We start from the raw sequence: 21,446 nt of genomic DNA, 5'->3' as shown, positions 1-21,446 counted from the left end.
GCTGAGTGGAGAGGTGAACATTCTAGGGATAGGCCAGATAATGGCAACAAGCTGGGGACTGAGTGGCTGGAGAGCAGCCAGGAAGAAAGGGACCTGAGGGTACTGATAGAGAGTAAGCTGAAGATGAGCCAGCAGTGTGCCCAGGTGGCCAAGAGAGCCAATGGCATCCTGGCCTGGCTCAGGAGCAGTGTGGCCAGTAGGACAAGGGAGGTTATTCTGCCCCTGTACTCAGCACTGCACAGGCCACACCTTGAGTGCTGTGTCCAGTTCTGGGCTCCTCAATTCAAGAGAGATGTTGAGGTGCTGGAAGGTGTCCACAGAAGGGCAACAAAGCTGGTGAGGGGCCTGGAGCACAAATCCTATGAGGAGAGGCTGAGGGAGCTGGGCCTGTTTAGCCTGGAGAAGAGGAGGCTCAGGGGTGATCTTATTACTGTCTACAACTACCTGAAGGGGCATTGTAGCCAGGTGGGGGGTGGCCTCTTCTCCCAGGCAACCAGCAATAGAACAAGGGGACACAGTCTCAAGTTGTGCCAGGGTAGGTATAGGCTGGATATTAGGAAGAAGTTCTTCACAGAGAGAGTGATTGGCACTGGAATGGGCTGCCCAGGGAGGTGGTGGAGGCACCGTCCCTGGGGGTCTTCAAGAAAAGCCTGGATGAGGCACTTAGTGCCATGGTCTGGTTGATTGGATAGGGCTGGGTGCTAGGTTGGACTGGATGATCTTGGAGGTCTCTTCCAACCTAGTTGATTCTATGAATGGATAAGTTAATATGTCACTGGAGCATCAAGAGCTTTATGTCTGGAAGCACAGCTTGGACCTTCCCCTTGCTGCTTCTGCCACTTCAGCTGTGCCTGCTGCTATTTTCCCCTGCTGCTGATGGTTTCACTGGTTTGACAATGCTTGACCCCTTCCCCCATCTTGAAGTCATCACATTCCTCTAGTAGTGTATTCTCCTTATACTGTTATATTTAAGCTACAAAAAATACAATTTCATTTTTCCCTGACTTTCCAAAAAATCCATGTTTTAGAGAGTTTATTCTACCAGGGCAGGGATCCATCCTAACCTGGGACAGAGGCAAATTCACTTTTCAAAGCTGCTCATGAAGGAAAAATGATGAAAACTTGTTAGCAAGTGACAGCTCTGATTTCCATTACTCCTCATGGGCATTTTTACTCAAACTCTTACAAGATATTCTATACACTCTAAACAGAGTGAGATATACAACAGTTGGGATTTTTAAGATGCTCATAAGTACTGACAACCAGAAATTGGACATGTATGCCCCAATCCTGACAAAAAGCCCCCTGAGATCCTGCTTCAGATAGTAAAGACCTGTGCTGACAAGGAGTACACATTTTACCTGGGGGAACCCCAGGTAGAGAGCAATTTGTCATTGGAATGGGCTGCCCAGGGAGGTGGTGGAGGCACCGTCCCTGAAGGTGTTCAACAAAAGACTGGATGAGGCACTTAGTGCCATGGTCTAGTTGATTGCTTAGGGCTGAGTGATAGGTTGGACTGGATGATCCTGAAGCTCTCTTCCAACCTGGCTGATTCTATGAAGTGTAGCAAAAGGTTACATGGTTTCCTCAGAATTACTCAGAAAAACAGAGACAAGGCAGAGGAGAGGACCTAGGCCCCTTGCTGAGCTCTTCTGATGCCCTACTCCAAGCTACATACACAGACATTTGTGTACACAGGAAAGGTAACAAAAAGGTACAGCATAAACTGACTACCAACTGGGTTGAGGTTTTATTCTTCTCTGATTCATGTCAGTCACTGGAGCCATACAAAGCAGAAACAGAAAAGAAAGCAACACCTATAGACCAAAGCCTCAATCAGGTTAAACTCAGATGTAAGATCCACTTTCCAGGTAAAGTCTTTGCCACAAGCCACAAACAGTAACAACCTATTCATGCAGTCCATCATCCAATGTCATGTGTCGTAGCTGAAGTCTCTGACTTCTCCTGTACCCATAAAATCAGTCGGTTGTGGAAGTTTTAAATACAAGAGGAAAGGAGAGGGAAAGGAGAGGGAAAGGAGAGGGAAAGGAGAGGGAAAGGAGAGGGAAAGGAGAGGGAAAGGAGAGGGAAAGGAGAGGGAAAGGAGAGGGAAAGGAGAGGGAAAGGAGAGGGAAAGGAGAGGGAAAGGAGAGGGAAAGGAGAGGGAAAGGAGAGGGAAAGGAGAGGGAAAGGAGAGGGAAAGGGCAGGAGGAAAGGGCAGGAGGAAAGGGCAGGAGGAAAGGGCAGGAGGAAAGGGCAGGAGGAAAGGGCAGGAGGAAAGGGCAGGAGGAAAGGGCAGGAGGAAAGGGCAGGAGGAAAGGGCAGGAGGAAAGGGCAGGAGGAAAGGGCAGGAGGAAAGGGCAGGAGGAAAGGGCAGGAGGAAAGGGCAGGAGGAAAGGGCAGGAGGAAAGGGCAGGAGGAAAGGGCAGGAGGAAAGGGCAGGAGGAAAGGGCAGGAGGAAAGGGCAGGAGGAAAGGGCAGGAGGAAAGGGCAGGAGGAAAGGGCAGGAGGAAAGGGCAGGAGGAAAGGGCAGGAGGAAAGGGCAGGAGGAAAGGGCAGGAGGAAAGGGCAGGAGGAAAGGGCAGGAGGAAAGGGCAGGAGGAAAGGGCAGGAGGAAAGGAAAGGAAAGGGCAGAAGGAATGGAAAGGAAAGGGCAGAAGGAATGGAAAGGAAAGGGCAGAAGGAATGGAAAGGAAAGGGCAGAAGGAAAGGAAAGGGCAGAAGGAAAGGAAAGGAAAGGGCAGAAGGAAAGGAAAGGGCAGAAGGAAAGGAAAGGGCAGAAGGAAAGGAAAGGGCAGAAGGAATGGAAAGGGCAGAAGGAAAGGAAAGGAAAGGGCAGAAGGAAAGGAACGGAAAGGGCAGAAGGAAAGGAACGGAAAGGGCAGAAGGAAAGGAACGGAAAGGAAAGGAAAGGGCAGAAGGAAAGGAAAGGAAAGGGCAGAAGGAAAGGAAAGGAAAGGGCAGAAGGAAAGGAAAGGGCAGAAGGAAAGGAAAGGAAAGGGCAGAAGGAAAGGAAAGGAAAGGGCAGAAGGAAAGGAAAGGAAAGGGCAGAAGGAAAGGAAAGGAAAGGGCAGAAGGAAAGGAAAGGAAAGGGCAGAAGGAAAGGAAAGCAAAAAAAGAAAGGAAGAAAAGAGAAAATAGAAAAGGAGAGAGAGAAAAACGCAGACTCACCGCATTGGGGGAGATGCTGCCTGGTTGCAGTCCCATGCAGGCCAAGGTCTTAGCAAGCTCCGCTGAGTTCACCCCACAGTTGGGTGCAACGTTTGCTTGGCATCGAATGTGCACATTCATTTTACAGACTGACAGGGGGGGTGGTAGGGATGCAAAGTAAAAGCAAAAGAACCATTAGAGTAACTTGGAGCTACTGCAGAGAGAGAATTTAGCAATACATTCATCTGGATCTTCTCTGTGTCTTTAAATTCAAGGGATTTTTGCCACTGATTCCATCAGAAATAAAATTAAGACTCTCATAAGAGAATAAACCTCTGAAAATCAGGAGTATACCCCCAAATTTTCTATGCAGGGTGTCACATTGCCTAAAGTTGCTCACAAACACCTGCTTGCCAGGTTTATGAATACCCTTACAGCTATTCCAGCAGATAAAATGAGCATTAACAACGCCACAGAATTCCCAGCAAACTTCCCCTGTATTGGCAGGTGTTGAATTTTAAAGACATATTGCCCAATGAGAAACGAAAGCCTTTTGTCCCCCCGCTCATGGGTGTGCACACTCCCTCTTGTGGGAGAGGAAGGCAAAGGGAGAACGATGCAGAATTTTAGAGTCTGGATCACTGAAACAAACACCTAACACCAGAACATGCTTTGTCATCAATTAACAACCTGAGCAGACAGGGTAGGCACCCTAAAGCAAAGACTCTCCTTTCCCCTCAGATGTCTTTTCACTGCATTATCTTATTAGGGGATGAAAAACCTTCAGGTAAAGGGAAAACTGAATGCAGAAAGCAGAGGTACCCAAGAATATACTCAATAAAGCGAGTTGCTAGAGGGCAGGGATGCTGTCCAGAGGAACCTGGACAAGCTGGAGAGGTGAGTCCAGGCCAGTCTCATGAAATTCAACGAGGCTGAGTGTAAGGTCCTGCACCTGGGTTGGCACAATCCCAAGCACAGCTACAGGCTGGATGGGGAATGGCTGAGAGCAACCCTGAGGAAAAGGACCTGGCGGTCTGGGGTGATGAAAAGCTCAACATGAGCCTGCAGTGTGAGTGCAGCCCAGACAGCAAATGTGTGCTGGGCTGCAGCAAGAGCAGTGTGGCCAGCAGGGCAAGGGAGGGGATTCTGCCCCTTTACTCTGCTCTCCTCAGACCCCACCTGGAGTACTGTGTGCAGTTCTGGAGCCCTCAACACAAGGAGGACTTGGAACTGTTAGAGTGAGTCCAGAGGAGGGCCATGAAGATGCTCAGTGGGCTGCAGCAGCTCTGCTATGAGGACAGGCTGAGAAAAGTTGGGACTCTTCAGCCTGGAGAAGAGAAGGCTCCAAGGAGACCTTGTAGTAGCCTACCAGTATCTGAAGGACACCTACAGGAAGGCTGGGGAGGGACTATTGACAAGGTCTTGTAATGACAGGATGAGGGGTAAAGGGTTTAAAGTGGAAGAGGGGAGATTCCTAGATGTTAGGAAGAAGTTCTTTCCAGTGAGGGTGGTGAGACACTGGCACAGGTTGCCCAGGGAGGCTGTGGCTGCTCCCTTCCTGGAGGTGTTCAAAGCCAGGTTGGATGAGGCCTCGAGCAACCTGTTCTAGTGGGAGGTGTCCCTGCCTATGGCAGGAGGTTGGAACTGGATGATCTCTGAGGTCCCTTCCAACCTAAACCACTCTATGAGTTAAACACTCACTGCAGAATGCAGAGCAGAGCCCTTCTGGAGGTCAGAAATTAAAAAGCAGATAAGTAATTTTTTTTAACTCTTTCAAAGATGAACATTCCTCACTCAGCTTTCTCTTGAAGGTTGCACAAATAAAGCCCCCCATCAAGAGTCTCAAAACACAAGTGTTTTGTGCAAAGGCCAAAGTTAGCAGCTGCTCACTTTTGCACTGCAGCCCCTGGCGCATGATTCCCCAGAGCAAGGACCCGCAGTGGTCACAGAAAGTTGGGACTTTGTAGTTGTGGACGCTGAACTTATGAGGAATGTTGATTCCAAACCTCTGCTCAGTCACCTAAAACGCCAAAAGAAAAGCACATAGTTAAATTCAAATACACATCAGCGAGCTGATGCTCATTTCCATGCAGGCATTTAAGTGCACAACTATGAAACCCATTTTAACTCTGAAGTTGTCCCAACAGGTCACCTCTGATTTCCCATTGGAATGGGCTGCCCAGGGAGGTGGTGGAGGCACCGTCCCTGGGGGTCTTCAAGAAAAGATTGGATGAGGCACTTAGTGCCATGGTCTGGTTGATTGGATAGGGCTGGGTGCTAGGTTGGACTGGATGATCTTGGAGGTCTCTTCCAACCTGGTTGATTCTATGATTCTGTGACTCTGTTTAGTGCAAGTGAACACAAACCTATGAGGAGAGGCTGAGGGAGCTGGGGGTGTTTAGCCTACTGAAGAGGAGGCTCAGGGGTGACCTCATTGCTGTCTACAACTACCTGAAGGGAGGCTGTAGCCAGGTGAGGGTTGGCCTCTTCTGCCAGGCAACCAGCAATAGAACAAGGGGACACAGTCTGAAGTTGTGCCAGGGGAAGTATAGGCTGGATGTTAGGAGGAAGTTCTTCACAGAGAAAGTGATTTCCCATTGGAATGGGCTGACCAGAGAGGTGGAGGAGTCACCATCCCTGGAGGTGTTGAAGAAAAGCCTGGCTGAGGCACTTAGTGCCATGGTCTGGTTGACTGGCTAGGGCTGGGTGCTAGGTTGGACTGGATGATCTTGGAGGTCTCCTCCAACCTGGTTGATTCTATGAATCTACCACACCTGCTCCAGGCCTGCTCTGGTTTCCTTGCTGGGCAGGCTCAACAACCTGACAAACCAGATTTTAAAGAAGAGCTGCCCAGCCAATTTTAAATCCTTTAAACCAAGTTAGAATTGGGCATGTGGATTATCTCATCACAAACCTATCACACTGCAGTGCCACAAAGAAAGGACATAAGCTATAGCACTTTAACCAGCTTTCACAGCAGTAGCCCCCATAGTATGTACAAACAGTCAACTTTAGGTCAAGCTGTTTGATTTTGTTTTAATATAGAACAGTTTTCCCAGTTTCTCCCAAATTCCTCATTACTCTTCCCACCCTTGTTGTTAACAGCCTTCCATTTGAGGCCCAGATTTCACTTTATTGCTTGCTTTCATACCCTTTAACCTTGCTCTTTTTAAACTGAAGCATTCAGATCTCACCCTAGGAACCCTGGATTAGCTGATGAAGCCCATCCCCCACTGAACTTCTTCATTACTTCCCATTTTGTCTTTCAACACGCAGGAGGGAGGAGGAATTGATCACTTCAATGTCAGAGATGCCACATGAACAACAGGTTTAAAGTGAGTGATGTCTCCTCACTTTTGTCTCCCTTTAAAGTAGCTAAGAGGTGCTATAAACCCTTCACAACCCTAAAGGAGGGGCAAGAAGACTCACCATTTAACTTTAGCCTTGAGCAGTTTGTTTCACCTGGTAAAGGATCATTTTAAGACATCTACTCAGCAAATCAGAGCCAAGAAGTAAGGAGCAAAGGTAATTGCCTATCTGCCTGGGAAAGGTTTGTGCAGAGCATGGCACAGAGAACTACCTCCCAGTTCAAAATATTTTAACTGACTTTTCATTAAAATGTGCTAGTTTGAGCCCAGCTGGGATATTTGGGTGAGAAGAATTAGATGATAGGCTGTGAAAAGTTAAAAATGGTGATGTCTGCTGCACTCATAGGCTTGCTGAGATGGATAAGAACAAGAACACAAACACAGATAATGCAGTTGTTTGCGCTCTGTCTTTGGGGCTGCACTTCTCACTCTCTATCCTAACCTGCTGTCTGTGTGACTACTCCATCTGCTTCCTACCCTCTCTGGCCAACCCTCCAAGCTCACCTGGAACATAAGGCAAAGCCTGGGGTAAGGTAGAGGTGTGAGAACAAGGTGGAAAGGTGGTTGGGAGCCCCTCCTGGGGACTCTGGTTTCTGGGAGGGCTGCTGTGTTTCTGCATTACTTTTTACCTTGTCTATGTCTGTCTCTAGCTGTAGATATTGTAAATACCTGCTTGTGTATTGTGCTGAACTGTGAATATAAAGCTTCATTCTTCAATTTCCAGCTTGGCTAAGTCCAGTCTGGGGGATTTTCTTAAGTGTGTGGGGGGAGGGATAACACCCAAACCATCACAAACCAACTTCCAGTTACAGAAACAAGATGTGCAAGGCACAAAGCAGTTTTAGGTGGAGATGCGACTACTGTTAAATACAGCCAAAACTAGCAAGAAAGAAAACCTTCAGAAACAAAAGTTATGCAAGGGATTTTATGACAACATAAATGATTTCATAGAGTGAAAGTGTGGAGTAGTGACTAAATGGACACTTTACCACAAACAAAAAGGCATGAAAGACCTGTGGTTCAACTTGGAAGTCAGAAAAATGCACATTAAGAACCAGGCACCAAATTCTGATGACAACACATTTGGGCTGTTCAGTCTGGAGAAGAGGAAGCTCCAAGGTGACCTTCTTGTGGCCTTCCAGGATCTGAAGGGGGCTACAAAAAAGCTGGGGAGGGACTTTTGAGGCTTTCAGGGAGTGACAGGACTAAGGGGAATGGAGCAAAGCTGGAGGTGGGGAGATTCAGAGTGGACATGCGGAGGAAGTTGTTCAGCGTGTGAGTGGTGAGAGGCTGGACTGGGTTGCCCAGGGAGGTGGTTGAGGCCCCATGGCTGGAGGTGTTTAAGGCCAGGCTGGATGAGGCTGTGTGCAGCCTGCTCTAGGGTAGGGTGTCCCTGCCCATGGCAGGGGGGTTGGAGCTAGATGATCCTTGTGGTCCCTTCCAACTCTGACTGATTCTGTGATTCTAATCTATGATTTTAATCATGCAAAAAAAATACCAAGCAAGACAGTGAATCTGCTCTTTCTTGATGTCTTCCACTGAAGGCACTCTGCCTTCCTAAACTATGTGCTAATACAACCAGTTATTGCTGTGTGAACAACAAGCAGAAGAGGGGCATGCACAAAAGCCATGCCGCATATCGCTCTCGCTTTTAAATCCATGAATAAAGATAACACAGAACAAACTGTGTTACACAAAAACCCCCAGCAACCCAGGCAACCCTGAAGAGTCACAAATTATGATGAAATCAAGACAACCAACGTGACTTTACCTTGAGATCAGTCTTGTTAGCATTGTTTTGGCATGTGCAAGCTGTAACAATCAGGTGGTGGCAACGCTTGTGTACGACACAGGTGCATACTAGGAAATAAGAGAGGCATGCTGAAAAGAGTTTGTGAAAGACACAGACCACATCAATCCTCTATCCAGGCTCTCCAAGGCTCAAAGAGTACAGTAAATGTGTGAAAAATAATCAGCAGCTTGGAATTTCCAAAATCTCCCACCAGATCTTGAGTACTCTGTCCAGTTCTGGAGGCTCAGGGGTGATCTCATTACTGTCTACAACTCCCTGAAGGGAGGCTGTAGCCAGGTGGGGTTGGTCTCTTCTGCCAGGCAAACAGCAACAGAACAAGGGGACAGAGTCTCAAGTCGAGGTGGGGGAGGTCTAGGCTGGATGTTAGGAGGAAGCTATTGGCAGAGAGAGTGCTTGGCATTGGAATGGGCTGCCCAGGGAGGTGATGGAGGCAACGTCCCTGGAGGTGTTGAAGCAAAGCCTGGCTGAGGCACTTAGTGCCATGGTCTAGTTGATTGGCTAGGGATGGGTGCCAGGTTGGACTGGATGATCTTGGAGGTGTCTTCCAACCTGGTTGATTCTATGTATCTCCCACCCACTCCATGAGAAATTCTGCCTATATCAAATATGGGTGATGCACAAAAAACAACAGTGAAACTTCTCAGATAAACTAATTGAAATCACTATCCAGAGGAGAGTATTTCACACAATATCCACAAACAACTTTAAAGAATGCAGGTCTAAGATACTCAAAGCCATCACTACCTCTCAGTGCTTCTTACTCTGGTTATCCAAGTATAGAATCACAGAATCAACCAGGTTGGAAGAGACCTCCAAGATCATCCAGTTCAACCAGCACCCAGCCCTGTCCAATCAACTAGACCATGGCATTAAGTGCCTCAGCCAGGCTTTTCTTGAGCACCTCCAGGGATGGAGACTCTACCACCTCCCTGGGCAGCTCACTCCAATGCAAATCACTCTCTCTTGTGAATAGCTTCCTCCTAACATCCAGCCTAGACCTCCCCTGGCACAACTTGTACATCCTGGCCAGGTTAGTTTGACACTGAGGCTCAGTGCCTGGGAAACTGGGTAACTGCAGTAGAATGGTGCTATGTCTAGGTTAATTAGCTAGGCCTTTTCAAACTGGCTAATCAGTCCTAAAGCAGAGCTGGACTCTCCCCAGGTCTGAATGGCTGGAATGAACTCGGATTCCTTCAGTCCATAACCCCATGGGCACTGAAGACACCACTAAGGACTATAGCTACTGTCTGCGTAACGTAGGGGAAAATGCAAGTTGCAGATGTGCTGCAGGGTCCCAATGCTGTTCTGTTTGCTGCTGACCTGAGCTTGCACTCATGAAAGAGTATCAACAACATTCACTGCCACCCAGAAATTTCATGCAGTACATTAATTTTGTTTACATGTAGCTTCCTTTCATAGGAGGACACCAGTGCCCTACTAGGTTGCACAAGAAACAGGCTGCAGGAAAAGGCTCTGCTGAATTTCTGGGCACCTCAGAAGTTATTCTGTCATCTTAGCTCAGAAAGAAGGAAAGGCAGAACAATAATTAAGTGCAAATGAGCACCACTTACATCTATGCAGTCACTGAGCCAAAACAAGCATTCAGACAACAATGCTGCACCAGCCCACAAGGCTGCCCTTTGAAGTTACATTCCTAATTTCACTTTGTTGGACATCCCATGGAGAGAAAGGAAGAGGGTGGCAATTTCAGTACAGCACTCTCTGTCCCAGTACCAGCTGAATAGTGTCCTGAAGGGACCAAGCCTAGCTGGACGTTGCATCCACTCAATGAGTCTGCACAGGATGAAACAGCAGTCAGACCTTGAGGTGTCTGCATGAACGTAGGTGGTTGCTCCAGTATGCAAGCAAACTGTTAGCCTGACAGCTGCTCAAATGCAGAGTTTCAGCTGGCTAGAGAGGAAGAGGAGCTGTGACTTCAGAGTTTTAACTGCAGGATGTCCCAGCACGATGGGAAAGTGCTCCCAAAACAGCACGTCCCACACCCACACCATGAGGGAGAAGAGCACCTTACCTTGGCACTGGTATCCCTGCTTCCCAAACACACCCCTGTCGAAAACAAAACAGGAACATAAGTTAGACATCAGCAAGCCAGCCTTGCAGATCTTTCACAGAATAAAGAGTCAGAATGCAAGAGGATCCCAAATTAGATGCCTGGGGCAAAACTTCCCTGCTGGGCAAATAATGGTGCAATTCAGCACAGGATGTGAGAGTGTAACAAAGCACCGCAAGGGCCAGAGCTCCCAGGGCAGGCTGTCAACGTGCACCTTATTCCCCATATTCCACCTCACTATAGTTTCTGAAATGCATCACTTGATTACAACACACACAGCACTCATTAACCTGATCCCAGCAGCCCACACCCTGCTATTATGTCTCCCACTCCCTGCTCTTTTGAGCCATTTCTAAGTTTTTCTCCCTGCTCTGCATACTCTCCCACATGCATCACCCCACATCTCACACCCCTGATGGCTTCTCTGTTCTCAGGAGTCTTTCAAGCATCTGCTTTTTTCTCAGTGTCATCTCAAAGCCACACTCGAGTTATCATAGAATCAGTCAGGGCTGGAAGGGACCACAAGGATCAGCCAGTTCCAACCACCCTGCCATGGCCAGGGACACCCTGCCCTAGAGCAGGCTGCCCACAGCCTCATCCAGCCTGGCCTTAAACACCTCCAGCCATGGGGCCTCAACCACCTCCCTGGGCAACCCATTCCAGGCTCTCACCACTCTCATGCTCAACAACTTCCTCCTCACATCCAGTCTCAATCTCCCCACCTCCAGCTTTGCTGCATTCCCCCCAGTCCTGGCACTCCTTGAGAGCCTAAAAAGTCCCTCCCCAGCCTTTTTGTAGCCCCCTTCAGATCCTGGAAGGCCACAAGAAGGTCACCTGGGAGCCTCCTCTTCGCCAGACTACACAGCCCCAACTCTTTCAGTCTGTCCTCACAGCAGAGCTACTGCAGCCCTCTGAGCATCCTCCTGGCCCTGCTCTGGACACACTCCAGCATCTCCACATCCTTCTTGGAATAGGGGCTCCAGAACTGGATGCAGTAGTCCAGGTGGGATCTCACCAGAGCAGAATAGAGGTGGAGAATCACCTCCCTGGCCCTGCTGGCCACACTTCTCCTGCTGCAGCCCAGGATCTGGTTGGCTTTCTGGGCTGCAATTGCACACTGCTAATACCAGAGCTGTTTCCTCAAACTGCTTGAGTTACTTTGTCAGAATAACACCAATGTTTACAAGTGAGGGGCATTGCCCCATCTCCACACCATCCCAGTTTGTTTTCAACATCCAGGATACACAACACCTCTGGCCTCTCTGAAGCCAACTCCACTTTGCAGCACCATTGTACACAGCTAAGCCTGACAGGCAAGAGGAATCCCATTGGTGGCCCTTGCTAAGGTGCTGGGTGACTGCTTCACGATGGAGGCCAGCACGTTGGTCCCCAAAAGATGAAGGGATGGGAAGCTGCAGAGCAACACGTTTGAGCTGTTCTTACCAGATGAACTCCCTGCAGTGTGAGCAGTAGGTAGGCTGGCGCAGGTAGGTGGCCATGAACTTGTGCCCGTTCACCTGGTGCACTCGCCTTCGCATCGCCCGCTGCCGCTTCCGAGTCAGGTTCTTGAACACCCGATCCCTCGGGAGGGTGCCTGGGCAGAAGGCAAGCAAAAACAGAGACAACAGAACATTGTCACACACAGCTGTTACTCCTGCTCTGTTCTGCAGAGAGAGTGATTGGCATGGGAATGGGCTGCCCAGGGAGGTGGTGGAGTCGCCATCCCTGGAGGTGTTGAAGCAAAGCCTGGCTGAGGCACTTAGTGCCATGGTCTGGTTGATTGGACAGGGCTGGATGCTAGGTTGGACTGGATGAGCTCGGAGGTCTCTTCCAACCTGGTTGGTTCTATGATTCTTTTGCTAATGCAAAATGCTTTTAAAAGGCCACAATTACATCTTTGTGTGGTAGTTTGAGGGATCCTGGGTCTCCCTTAACAAAACCAAAGGGACACAGATGGCATCCCAGGGGGATGGACCTGCTTGTCCTGGGATGTTGTAATACCGTTAGCTACTCTGTGTTACGGTATCATAGCCTAAAAGGCAGTGCCTGACTGACCCTCTTCTCTTCTCCTCCCTGCCTTTCCTCCTTTCATAGAATCTTAGAATCAATCAGGTTGGAAGAGACCTCCAAGATCATCCAGGTCAACCTAGTACCCAGCCCTTTCCAATCAATTAGCCTATGGCACTAAGTACCTCAGCCAGGCTTTGCTTCAACATTAAGAAGAATTTGGACCATTGCTACAAACTACATTTAAGCAGGCATCAGTATCCTTCAGATGCTGCCTTATATAGCATCTGTCATCTAAAGAGGAGGCTCCTGTGAAATTACTGCTGGCATCTGTCCTTGGTGGAGCAGCTCAGCCCTTTGTCCTGCAGAGAAATTGAATCACAGAGTCATACAATCAATCAGGTTGGAAGAGACCTCCAACATCATCCAGTCCAACCTAGCACCCAGCCCTAGCCAGTCATCTAGATCATGGCACTAAGTGCCTCAGCCAGGCTTTGCTTGAACACCCCCAGGGACGGTGCCTCCACCACCTCCCTGGGCAGCCCATTCCAATGCCAAGCTCTCTCTCTGACAACAACTTCCTCCTAACAGCCAGCTTAGATCTCCTCTGTCACAACTTGAGACTGTGTCCCCTTGTTCTATTGGTGGTTGCCTGGGAGAAGAGGCCACCCCCCACCTGGCTACAGCCTCCCTTCAAGTAGTTGTAGACAGCAATGAGGTCACTCCTGAGCCTCCCCTTCTCCAGCCTAAACAACCCCAGCTCCCTCAGCCTCTCCTGATAGGGTTTGTGTTCCAGGCCCCTCACCAGCTTTGTTGCCCTTCTCTGGACACCTTCCAGCACCTCAACATCTCTCTTGAATTGAGGGGCCCAGAACTGGACTCAGCACTCAAGGTGTGGCCCGACCTGGGCCACCTGGGCACACTGCTGGCTCATCTTCAGCCTACTATCTGTACAGACGAGGTCAGGCACAAGCTGAGCTTCCCAGATCAAAGCCTCATCTGGGGCACACTTGCCTCAGAAGAGCAAACCGAAATTTGCAGTTTTCAAGTTGGTTGACTTTGCAAAGGCCCTGCAGAAGAGCATTTAGGAGACACAAACTGGAGTCTGCTACAGGTGACTGTGCCCCAAGGTGTGCAGCCCTGGGCTTGAGCCTAGGCTGGTACCAAGGCAAACGCCAGCCATCGCCAAGCGCTCTGCGCAGCCACGGCACAGGAAGGCACCGGCGGTCTGCAAACCTCCCACCCATCTGATGATCCTGGAGCAACGGATCGGTAGCGGTACCCAAACACAGCTGCTAGCATCCCACTTCATTTACACACAAAAAGGAGACTGAGCATTTCCCTGCTTTCAGTTAGCTTCACTGATTAATCACTTGAGGGTGGGGAGGGAGGAAACAAAACAATCCCAAACAAACAAAACCCCCAAAACAAAACACAAACCCGTGAAAAAGCTGTCAAGGCTGGCAATGCCAGTCCCACATCACAGGCATGTTTGCCGCTCCTCTTCCTAAGAGCCAATCCTCTCAGTACTAAACCCAGCCACTTCAAAGGGCTGCGAGCCACACAAGGTATTGCTCTCAGCACTCTTGCAGTACAGGTTTAGAATTAAACCCCAGCCATAAAGCTGAAGGGATTTTTTTTTTTGCCTCCCAGCCCTTTGCTGATGTGTCCCCTCCAGAAGCACCGATGGAAACCTCCTACCCAATGGCACAACTGCAACACAGAGCACAGCTGGACTTTAAGACAGCTCATATTTATTTTCAGCATGGAAGTGCATGTCATAAATTAGGATTTTCCCCCATGAAGACACAGAAAAGGATGTGGTAGGGATGATTCCAGCACTTAACACAAACCTGCCTTCTACAGTGCAGGACTTCAAGCAGCTGGGCAGAGAGGCAGGCACAGAAAAGCCTGCCTTTCTAGGGAAGGGCTTAAACACATGCTTCATTCTCCCTGGAGCCAGCAACAACTCAGAAGGCAACAGGAATTACCAGACTAAATCAGAACATCGGTCCAGCTAGTTCAGCATCCTGCCTCTGCCAATGGGCAACCAGAAACACATCAGCAAGACAGAGGAACTCTGCAGCTGGGAGATAATTTCCCTCTTTCCCACATGTGAAATGTCATTTTGATTTCCAGAAGTGAGGTTCAAGATTGTTTCTAAGCACTTAAACAGCATTGCACAATTACACCAGCTTTGTTATCTATCATGGGCAAGAGGAACTTAAAGAAGTCCACCAGTTCATGCCTCTTCCCTGTAAGAAAGATCAAGAGTCAGTGGCTTTGCTAAGTCCAAGCTTCTTGCAAGTAGAATCATAGAATCAATCAGGTTGGAAGAGACCTCCAACATCATCCAGTCCAACCTAGCACCCAGCCCTAACGAATCAACCAGACCATGGCACTAAGTGCCTCAGACAGGCTTTGCTTCAACACCTCCAGGGACAGTGCCTCCACCACCTCCCTGGGCAGCCCATTCCAATGCCAATCACTCTCTCTGACAACAACTTCCTAACAACATCCAGCCTAGACCTCCCCCGGCATAACTTGAGACTCTGTACCCTTGTTCTCTGCCTGCCTGGCAGAAGAGCCCAACCCCACCTGGCTACAGCCTCCCTTCAGGGAGTTGTAGACAGCAATGAGCTCTGCCCTCAGCCTCCTCTTCTGCAGGCTGCACACCCCCAGCTCCCTCAGCCTCTCCTCACAGGGCTGTGCTCCAGGCCCCTCACCAGCCTTGCTGCCCTTCTCTGGACATGTTCCAGCACCTGAACATCTCTCTCGAATTGAGGAGCCCAGAACTGGACACAGCACTCAAGATGTGGCCTGATCAGTGCTGAGTACAGGGGCAGAATAACCTCCCTTGTCCTGCTGGCCACACTGTTCCTGAGCCAGGCCAGGATGCCATTGGCTCTCCTGCTCACCTGGGCACACTTGCTTTTTAATGGCTGAAATCTCCATGCTGCCTGCATTGCTGGGTCACAACCATGACCAGGCCTGAGCCCTCTCCTTTGAGCTGTGCTTGGCCTCCATCTTCCATTCTTCAGCCACCAACATCTTACACAGCACATCCTAGAGATCCACTTTTCAGTGAAACACACACTGCAAGTTTTCTGTCCTTTTTTTCCCTGAAAGCATCATTCACATTTAAAACATTCATCCAATTTTACTTTTCCCCACATTTCTTGGCTGCATTAGCATCAACCTGCCAACTTTGCACCGATGCTGTGCCTCTTCCAGGTGTTATTCACCCATCCTTGCATTCACATTACATTACAGCAAATCTAAGTGTTACTTTGCAGCATCCTGGATTACTTCTCACATGCAACTAACTCTTTTGGACACTGCTCTTCCCATTTCCTGACAGTAAGTGAAAAGGAGAGGGAGAGCACAGCACAATTTCAGACATAACTCAGGCTCAGGCACAGGTAGGTGACTATCCATCACATGATCTAATTGATCTACACATACAAGCCACCTCCCACAGAATAAATCTCTCTTTCAGAAGGTCTGGGTGCTCACACACTATGGAGCAGACAAGTTCAGCCCTCCAATATGATTTTGAAATGGCAGAACATGTCATAGGATCACAGGTGTTGGAAGAGACCCAAAGAGATCAAGTCTAACCCTCCCTGCCAGAGCAGGACCATGCAGTCTAGCTCAGGTCACACAGGAATGCATCCAGACAGGCCTTGAAAGTCTCCAGAGAAGGAGACTCCACAACCTCTCTGGGGAGCCTGTGCCAGTGCTCTGGGACCCTTACACTAAAAAAGTTCCCCTCGTGTTGAGATGGAACCTCTTGTGCTGCAACTTACACCCATTGCTCCTTGTCCTGTCACAGGAAATAAGTGAGCAGAGCCTGTCCCCCCCATCCTCACACCCAGTCCTCAGATATTTATAGACATTGATTAAATCCTCTCTCAGTCTTCTCTGCTCCAGACTAAACAGCCCCAGGTCTCTCAGCCTCTCCTCATAAGGCAGCCCTTCAGCCCCCTAATCACCCTCCCAGCCCTCTGATGGACTCTCTCAAGTAGATCCCTTGTCCCTCTTAAACTGGGGAACCCAAAATATCACCACCAAAACCACCTTCCTCCCAACCTCAAGCTTCCTCAACCACCAAAGCTGGCAGTTCCCCAGCTCCCATCTGCCAAACAGCTCCCAGCATCTCTGAGTGAGAGGTTGCATACAGAAACCATCAATGCAGAGCTGAAGCCTGCTAGTGGACAGAGCAGCCAACACAGTGGCCCTTGGGCCTCTCACTCTTCATGTCAGAGGGTGCAAAGCCATCACAGACATTTTCTCTGCTCATGTTCTGCCTTCTGGCCAGCTTCCTACAGAATATTTTATTCCTCTTCTGCATGCAGAGAGCACTTTGCAAAACCAAGCAGCTCCAGACTGCTTTAGGAGACCCAGACTTTTAAAAGCTTCTCATCTCTGGTAAAGCAACAACCACCATGAACGCTTCAAATGTCCAAACACTGCTCCAAAAACAGGCAAGTAATTACACAGGGGAGGGAGTTGTCCAAATCTATGCTTAAATTTGGACATCTGTAACTATGGGGCATTTACTGTGCCTGGCTATGTGCAAAAGTAACTACAAAGTTAAATACTAAGAAGCCTCTTATCCTTTCCTCCTCCTCCCCACTGGTGCCTAACACGTGGTTATGGCAGTGGAAACTATTCACGTGGAGGGAGAGGAGAATAAATAACCCACCAGGTCATCTGAGGACATCTGCCTGCACTAGCACACCACTCACCCAGCTCAGCAGCCTCACTCACCGCCCTACCTGCCCTTCCCAAAACGAGATCCTCTCTTCCTTCCCCTATCCCTTTTTCATTACAGTGGGTAACTCCAGTCAAGTCCTTCCAGTGGTGGCATAACTACAGCTGTAAGAGAAGAGGAAGAGCTTGTTGTGGAGGGCCTGTCAGCCTGAACAGAGGCTTCCTTATGCCCCTACATGCCTGGACATGTTTTCCTGCCAGGACCCCTGGTTGTAAACAGGGTTATGTAACACACACCCAACTTGTGTATCCCTGGGGTCCGCCCATGTGATCCCCATACTTGGGAGAGTCCAGGCAAACAGCTTCTGCCTATTAAGGTAGGGTTTGGCTTGCTGCCAACCTGATTGGTCACTGGTGGCCAAGAGGGCCATTAATCTTGGCCCACAGTCTATAAAGAGGGGTGCAAAGGTGCCCCACGTGTTCAGATTCAGCTGTTCAGATTCAGCTCTCTGACCCACCTGCAAGGATCAGCTATAGCACCTGAAGCACTCAGCCGCTCATACCCACATGCTCGGGAGCCACTGCATTGCTCTGATGCTCACTGAGGCTTAAACCTCAGGCTTTGATTCAATTAGCAGCTAACCTGACTGAGCACTTTAGATGCAGAAGCTCATTCAAGCCTGCACCCATTTATATATACATGGGAGCAGATAGCCTCCTAACCTAGACCAGCTGTGCATATCTGCAAGCTACACTACCATCGGGACCTGATTCTGATCTTGATCTATCTACAGAGCTCAATCTCCCAGCAGCCTGGCACACTGCATGCCTGCTGCTTTGCCTGGTAAGAGGACCAGGACAGCAGGCCTCTGGATTGTCTGCACACTCGCACACAGCCTGAACCTGTGTGCAGAGGACCGTGCCAAGAGCCAGCACGGACATTCTCCTCCTATTCCTGGAGCCCTGCCAGCTGATCGTCCCTGGACGCAGTATCCAGAAGAAGCAGCAGCATCGAGGCAGGGACCGTCCCTCGCCAGGAGAACATAAGGTTAGAGAAACCTGTTTACCCCAGAGACTGGGAAGATTTAGCATTTCCCTCTCAAGCCGGGAAGATTCCAGCCCCACAGAGTCCACAGGCAGAGCCCCTGGAAGTCTGGACACTGGGCACAGGCTGTGACCTGCCTGAACATGAGCCAGCAGTGTGCCCAGGTAGCCAAGAGACACAGTGGCATCCTGGCCTGCATCAGGAATGGTGTGGTCAGCAGGAGCAGGGAGGTCATTCTGCCCCTGTACTCTGCACTGCTTAGACCACACCTTGAGTCCTGTGTTCAGTTCTGGGCCCCCCAGTTTAGAAGGGACATTGAGATGCTTGAGCGTGTCCAGAGAAGGGCGACGAGGCTGGGGAGAGGCCTTGAGCACAGCCCTACGAGGAGAGGCTGAGGGAGCTGGGATTGGTTAGCCTGGAGAAGAGGAGGCTCAGGGGAGACCTTATTGCTGTCTACAACTACCTGAGGGGTGGTTGTGGCCAGGAGGAGGTTGCTCTCTTCTCTCAGGTGGCCAGCACCAGAACGAGAGGACACAGCCTCAAGCTATGCCAGGGGAGATTTAGGCTGGAGGTGAGGAGAAAGTTCTTCACTGAGAGAGTCATTGGACACTGGAATGGGCTGCCCGGGGAGGTGGTGGAGTCGCCGTCCTTGGAGCTGTTCAAGGCAGGATTGGACGTGGCACTTGGTGCCATGGTCTAGCCTTGAGCTCTGTGGTAAAGGGTTGGACTTGATGATCTGTGAGGTCTCTTCCAATCCTGATGATACTGTGATACTGTGACACAACCCTGGGAGGGTGATCAATAATTAATAGCCACACTCATATGAAAAGCTTTGATTCTTCTGTAATATAAGTTGCCTCTGCCTTAGAGCAGAGTTTCAGCCCTCTGCTGGGCTAACAGCAATAAGCTCCCAAGCAGCATTAAACCAGAAAGGAAATCTCTCTCTGTGAATAGTTTATAATTGAATGTTTTGCCAGTTATTAACCAGATTCCTGTATACATTATAGACTAAATTGTTTTCATAAACTTGCACAAAAGAACTAAACAGTGGTTGGGGGTGGCAAGAGTTTGTAAATATTAATTTTAATAAATTACATTTTTGTATAAAATTAATACTGCCTCAAATTAATTTCTCACCTCTGCCAAATAGGCGTAGGCATAGAGAACCCCCTCCACAACAGAGCTGCAGGAAGAACTTCTTCCTAACATCCAGCCTAGACCTACCCTGGCACAACTTGAGACTGTGTCCCCTTGTTCTATTGCTGCTTGCCTGGGAGAAGAGGCCACCCCCCACCTGGCTACAATGCCCCTTCAGGTAGTTGTAGACAGTAATAAGATCACCTCTGAGCCTCCTCTTCTCGAGGCTAAACAGGCCCAGCTCCCTCAACCTCTCCTCATAGGGTTTGTGCTCCAGGCCCCTCACCAGCTTTGTTGCCCTTCTCTGGACATGTTCCAGCACCTCAACATCTCTCTTGAATTGAGGGGCCCAGAACTGGACACAGCACTCAAGGTGTGGCCGGAGCAGTGCTGAGTACAGGGGAAGAATAACCTCCCTTGTCCTGCTGGCCACACTGTTCCTGAGCCAGCCCAGGATGCCACTGGCTCTCTTGGCCACCTGGGCACACTGCTGGCTCATCTTCAGCTTACTATCTATCAGTACCCCCAGGTCCCTTTCCTCCTGGCTGCTCTCCAGCCACTCAGTCCCCAGCCTGTAGTGCTGCTTGGGGTTGTTGTGGCCAAAGTGTAGAACCCTGCACTTGGCCTTGTTCAATCTCATCCCATTGGTCTCTGCCCACCCATCCAGCCTGGCCAGGTCCCTCTACAGGGCTTTCCTACCTTCCAACAGCTCCACACCTGCTCCTAGCTTGGTATCATCTGCAAACTTACTGATGCTGGACTCAATGCCCTCGTCCAGGTCATCAATAAAGATATTGAACAGGACTGGGCCCAGTACTGATGCTTGGGGAACACCACTAGTATGTAATGGTTTGCCTCAAAGTTCAAGCCTGTGAGGTGTCAGCCATTGGAAATCAATCTTGCTGCCGTGCTATCAGCCGCTGCCGCGACGGCAGCACAGCCAAGGTCGCTTGGGTACGTCCTTACACGTGACGTTGTCTGGGGTTATACTCCTGCACACATCAATAGCATTTCCCTCTGAAAGCCAAAGACAGTCGAAAAGCAATGTAAAAAGCCTTAATGTAATCATGCTAACAGATTAAAACTGCATTAAACCTTCTCTATTTTGTTTTATTAGTAGCACTGCACTGTGCTACTAATGCACACTATCCTGTGCCCCCAGGAGCACTGCAAGCAAAGATGCTGCTGCACTGAGTGACAGACAAACACAGAGCTTACACCAACCACTGAGCTTATTAGACTGTAAAATGCAAGCTAATGGATTGACAGGCACCTCCCTCACCACCTCCCCAACGCTCACAAGCACTGCAGCACTGAATGGGATTCAGAACAGGACCAAGGCTCATCGAGTCCATGCTCTAGAGGTGAGCAGAGGGCTTGGTTTTTTTCAGGAAAAGAATATGCTAAACTTCTCTCACAGAATGGTTTGAGTTGGAAAGGACCTTAAAGATCATCTAGTCCCAACCCTCTGCCATGGGCAAAGACAACTCCTACTAGGCCAGGTTGCTCAAGGGCTCAATCCAACTTTGCCTTGCACACTTCCAGGAATGGAGTCTCCACAATTTCTCTGGGCAACTTGTCCTAGTGTCTCACTTTCTAATGATTAATCTAAAGCTATCTCCTCTCAGTTTGAAACCATTAGCTCTCATTCTGTCACTCCATGCCCTTCTAAAAAGGCCCTCTCCAGCTCTTCTATAGACCCCTTTCAAATATTGGAAGGCTGCAATAAGGTCATCCTGGAGCCTTCTCTTCTCCAGGCTGAACAACCCCAATCATCTCAGTCTTTCCTCATAGGAGAGATCTTAGAATTACAGAATCAGTCAAGGTTGGAAGGGGCCACAAGGATCAGCCAGTTCCAACTCCCCTGACATGAGCACAGACACTCTACCCTAGAGCAGGCTGCCCACAGCCTCATCCAGCCTGGCCTTAAACACCTCCAGCCATGGGGCCTCAACCACCTCCCTGGGCAACCCAGTCCAGCCTCTCACCACTCTCATGCTCAACAACTTCCTCCTCATGTCCAGTCTCAATCTCCCCACCTCCAGCTTTGCTCCATTCCCCCCAGTCCTGTCACTCCCTCACAGCCTCAAAAAGTCCCTCCCCAGTTTTTTTATAGGCCCCCTTCAGATCCTGGAAGGC

The 21,446-nt window shown here is 49.5% G+C and overlaps 1 protein-coding gene across 2 annotated transcripts in view; it reads right to left on the bottom strand.

The window, feature by feature from the left end:
- The window catches only part of PRKCH (protein kinase C eta), a 192,360-nt gene that overhangs the window by 102,960 nt on the left and 67,954 nt on the right, over positions 1-21,446 (bottom strand). For both annotated transcript variants that reach the window (XM_064154879.1, XM_064154813.1), the window contains exons 3-7: positions 11,846-11,996; positions 10,364-10,398; positions 8,290-8,378; positions 5,041-5,170; positions 3,172-3,299 (exon numbers count right to left, since the gene is read on the bottom strand). In XM_064154879.1, the coding sequence (XP_064010949.1) occupies positions 3,172-3,299; positions 5,041-5,170; positions 8,290-8,378; positions 10,364-10,398; positions 11,846-11,996 (533 nt within the window). The remainder of the gene's footprint in view (positions 1-3,171; positions 3,300-5,040; positions 5,171-8,289; positions 8,379-10,363; positions 10,399-11,845; positions 11,997-21,446) is intronic.

Source organism: Pogoniulus pusillus, chromosome 1, assembly GCF_015220805.1.
Source record: "Pogoniulus pusillus isolate bPogPus1 chromosome 1, bPogPus1.pri, whole genome shotgun sequence".
In the NCBI taxonomy this organism is placed as follows: Eukaryota; Metazoa; Chordata; class Aves; order Piciformes; family Lybiidae; genus Pogoniulus; species Pogoniulus pusillus.
Note: the sequence above shows the minus strand (reverse complement) of the source record. Positions and strands in the feature narration are given on the sequence as shown.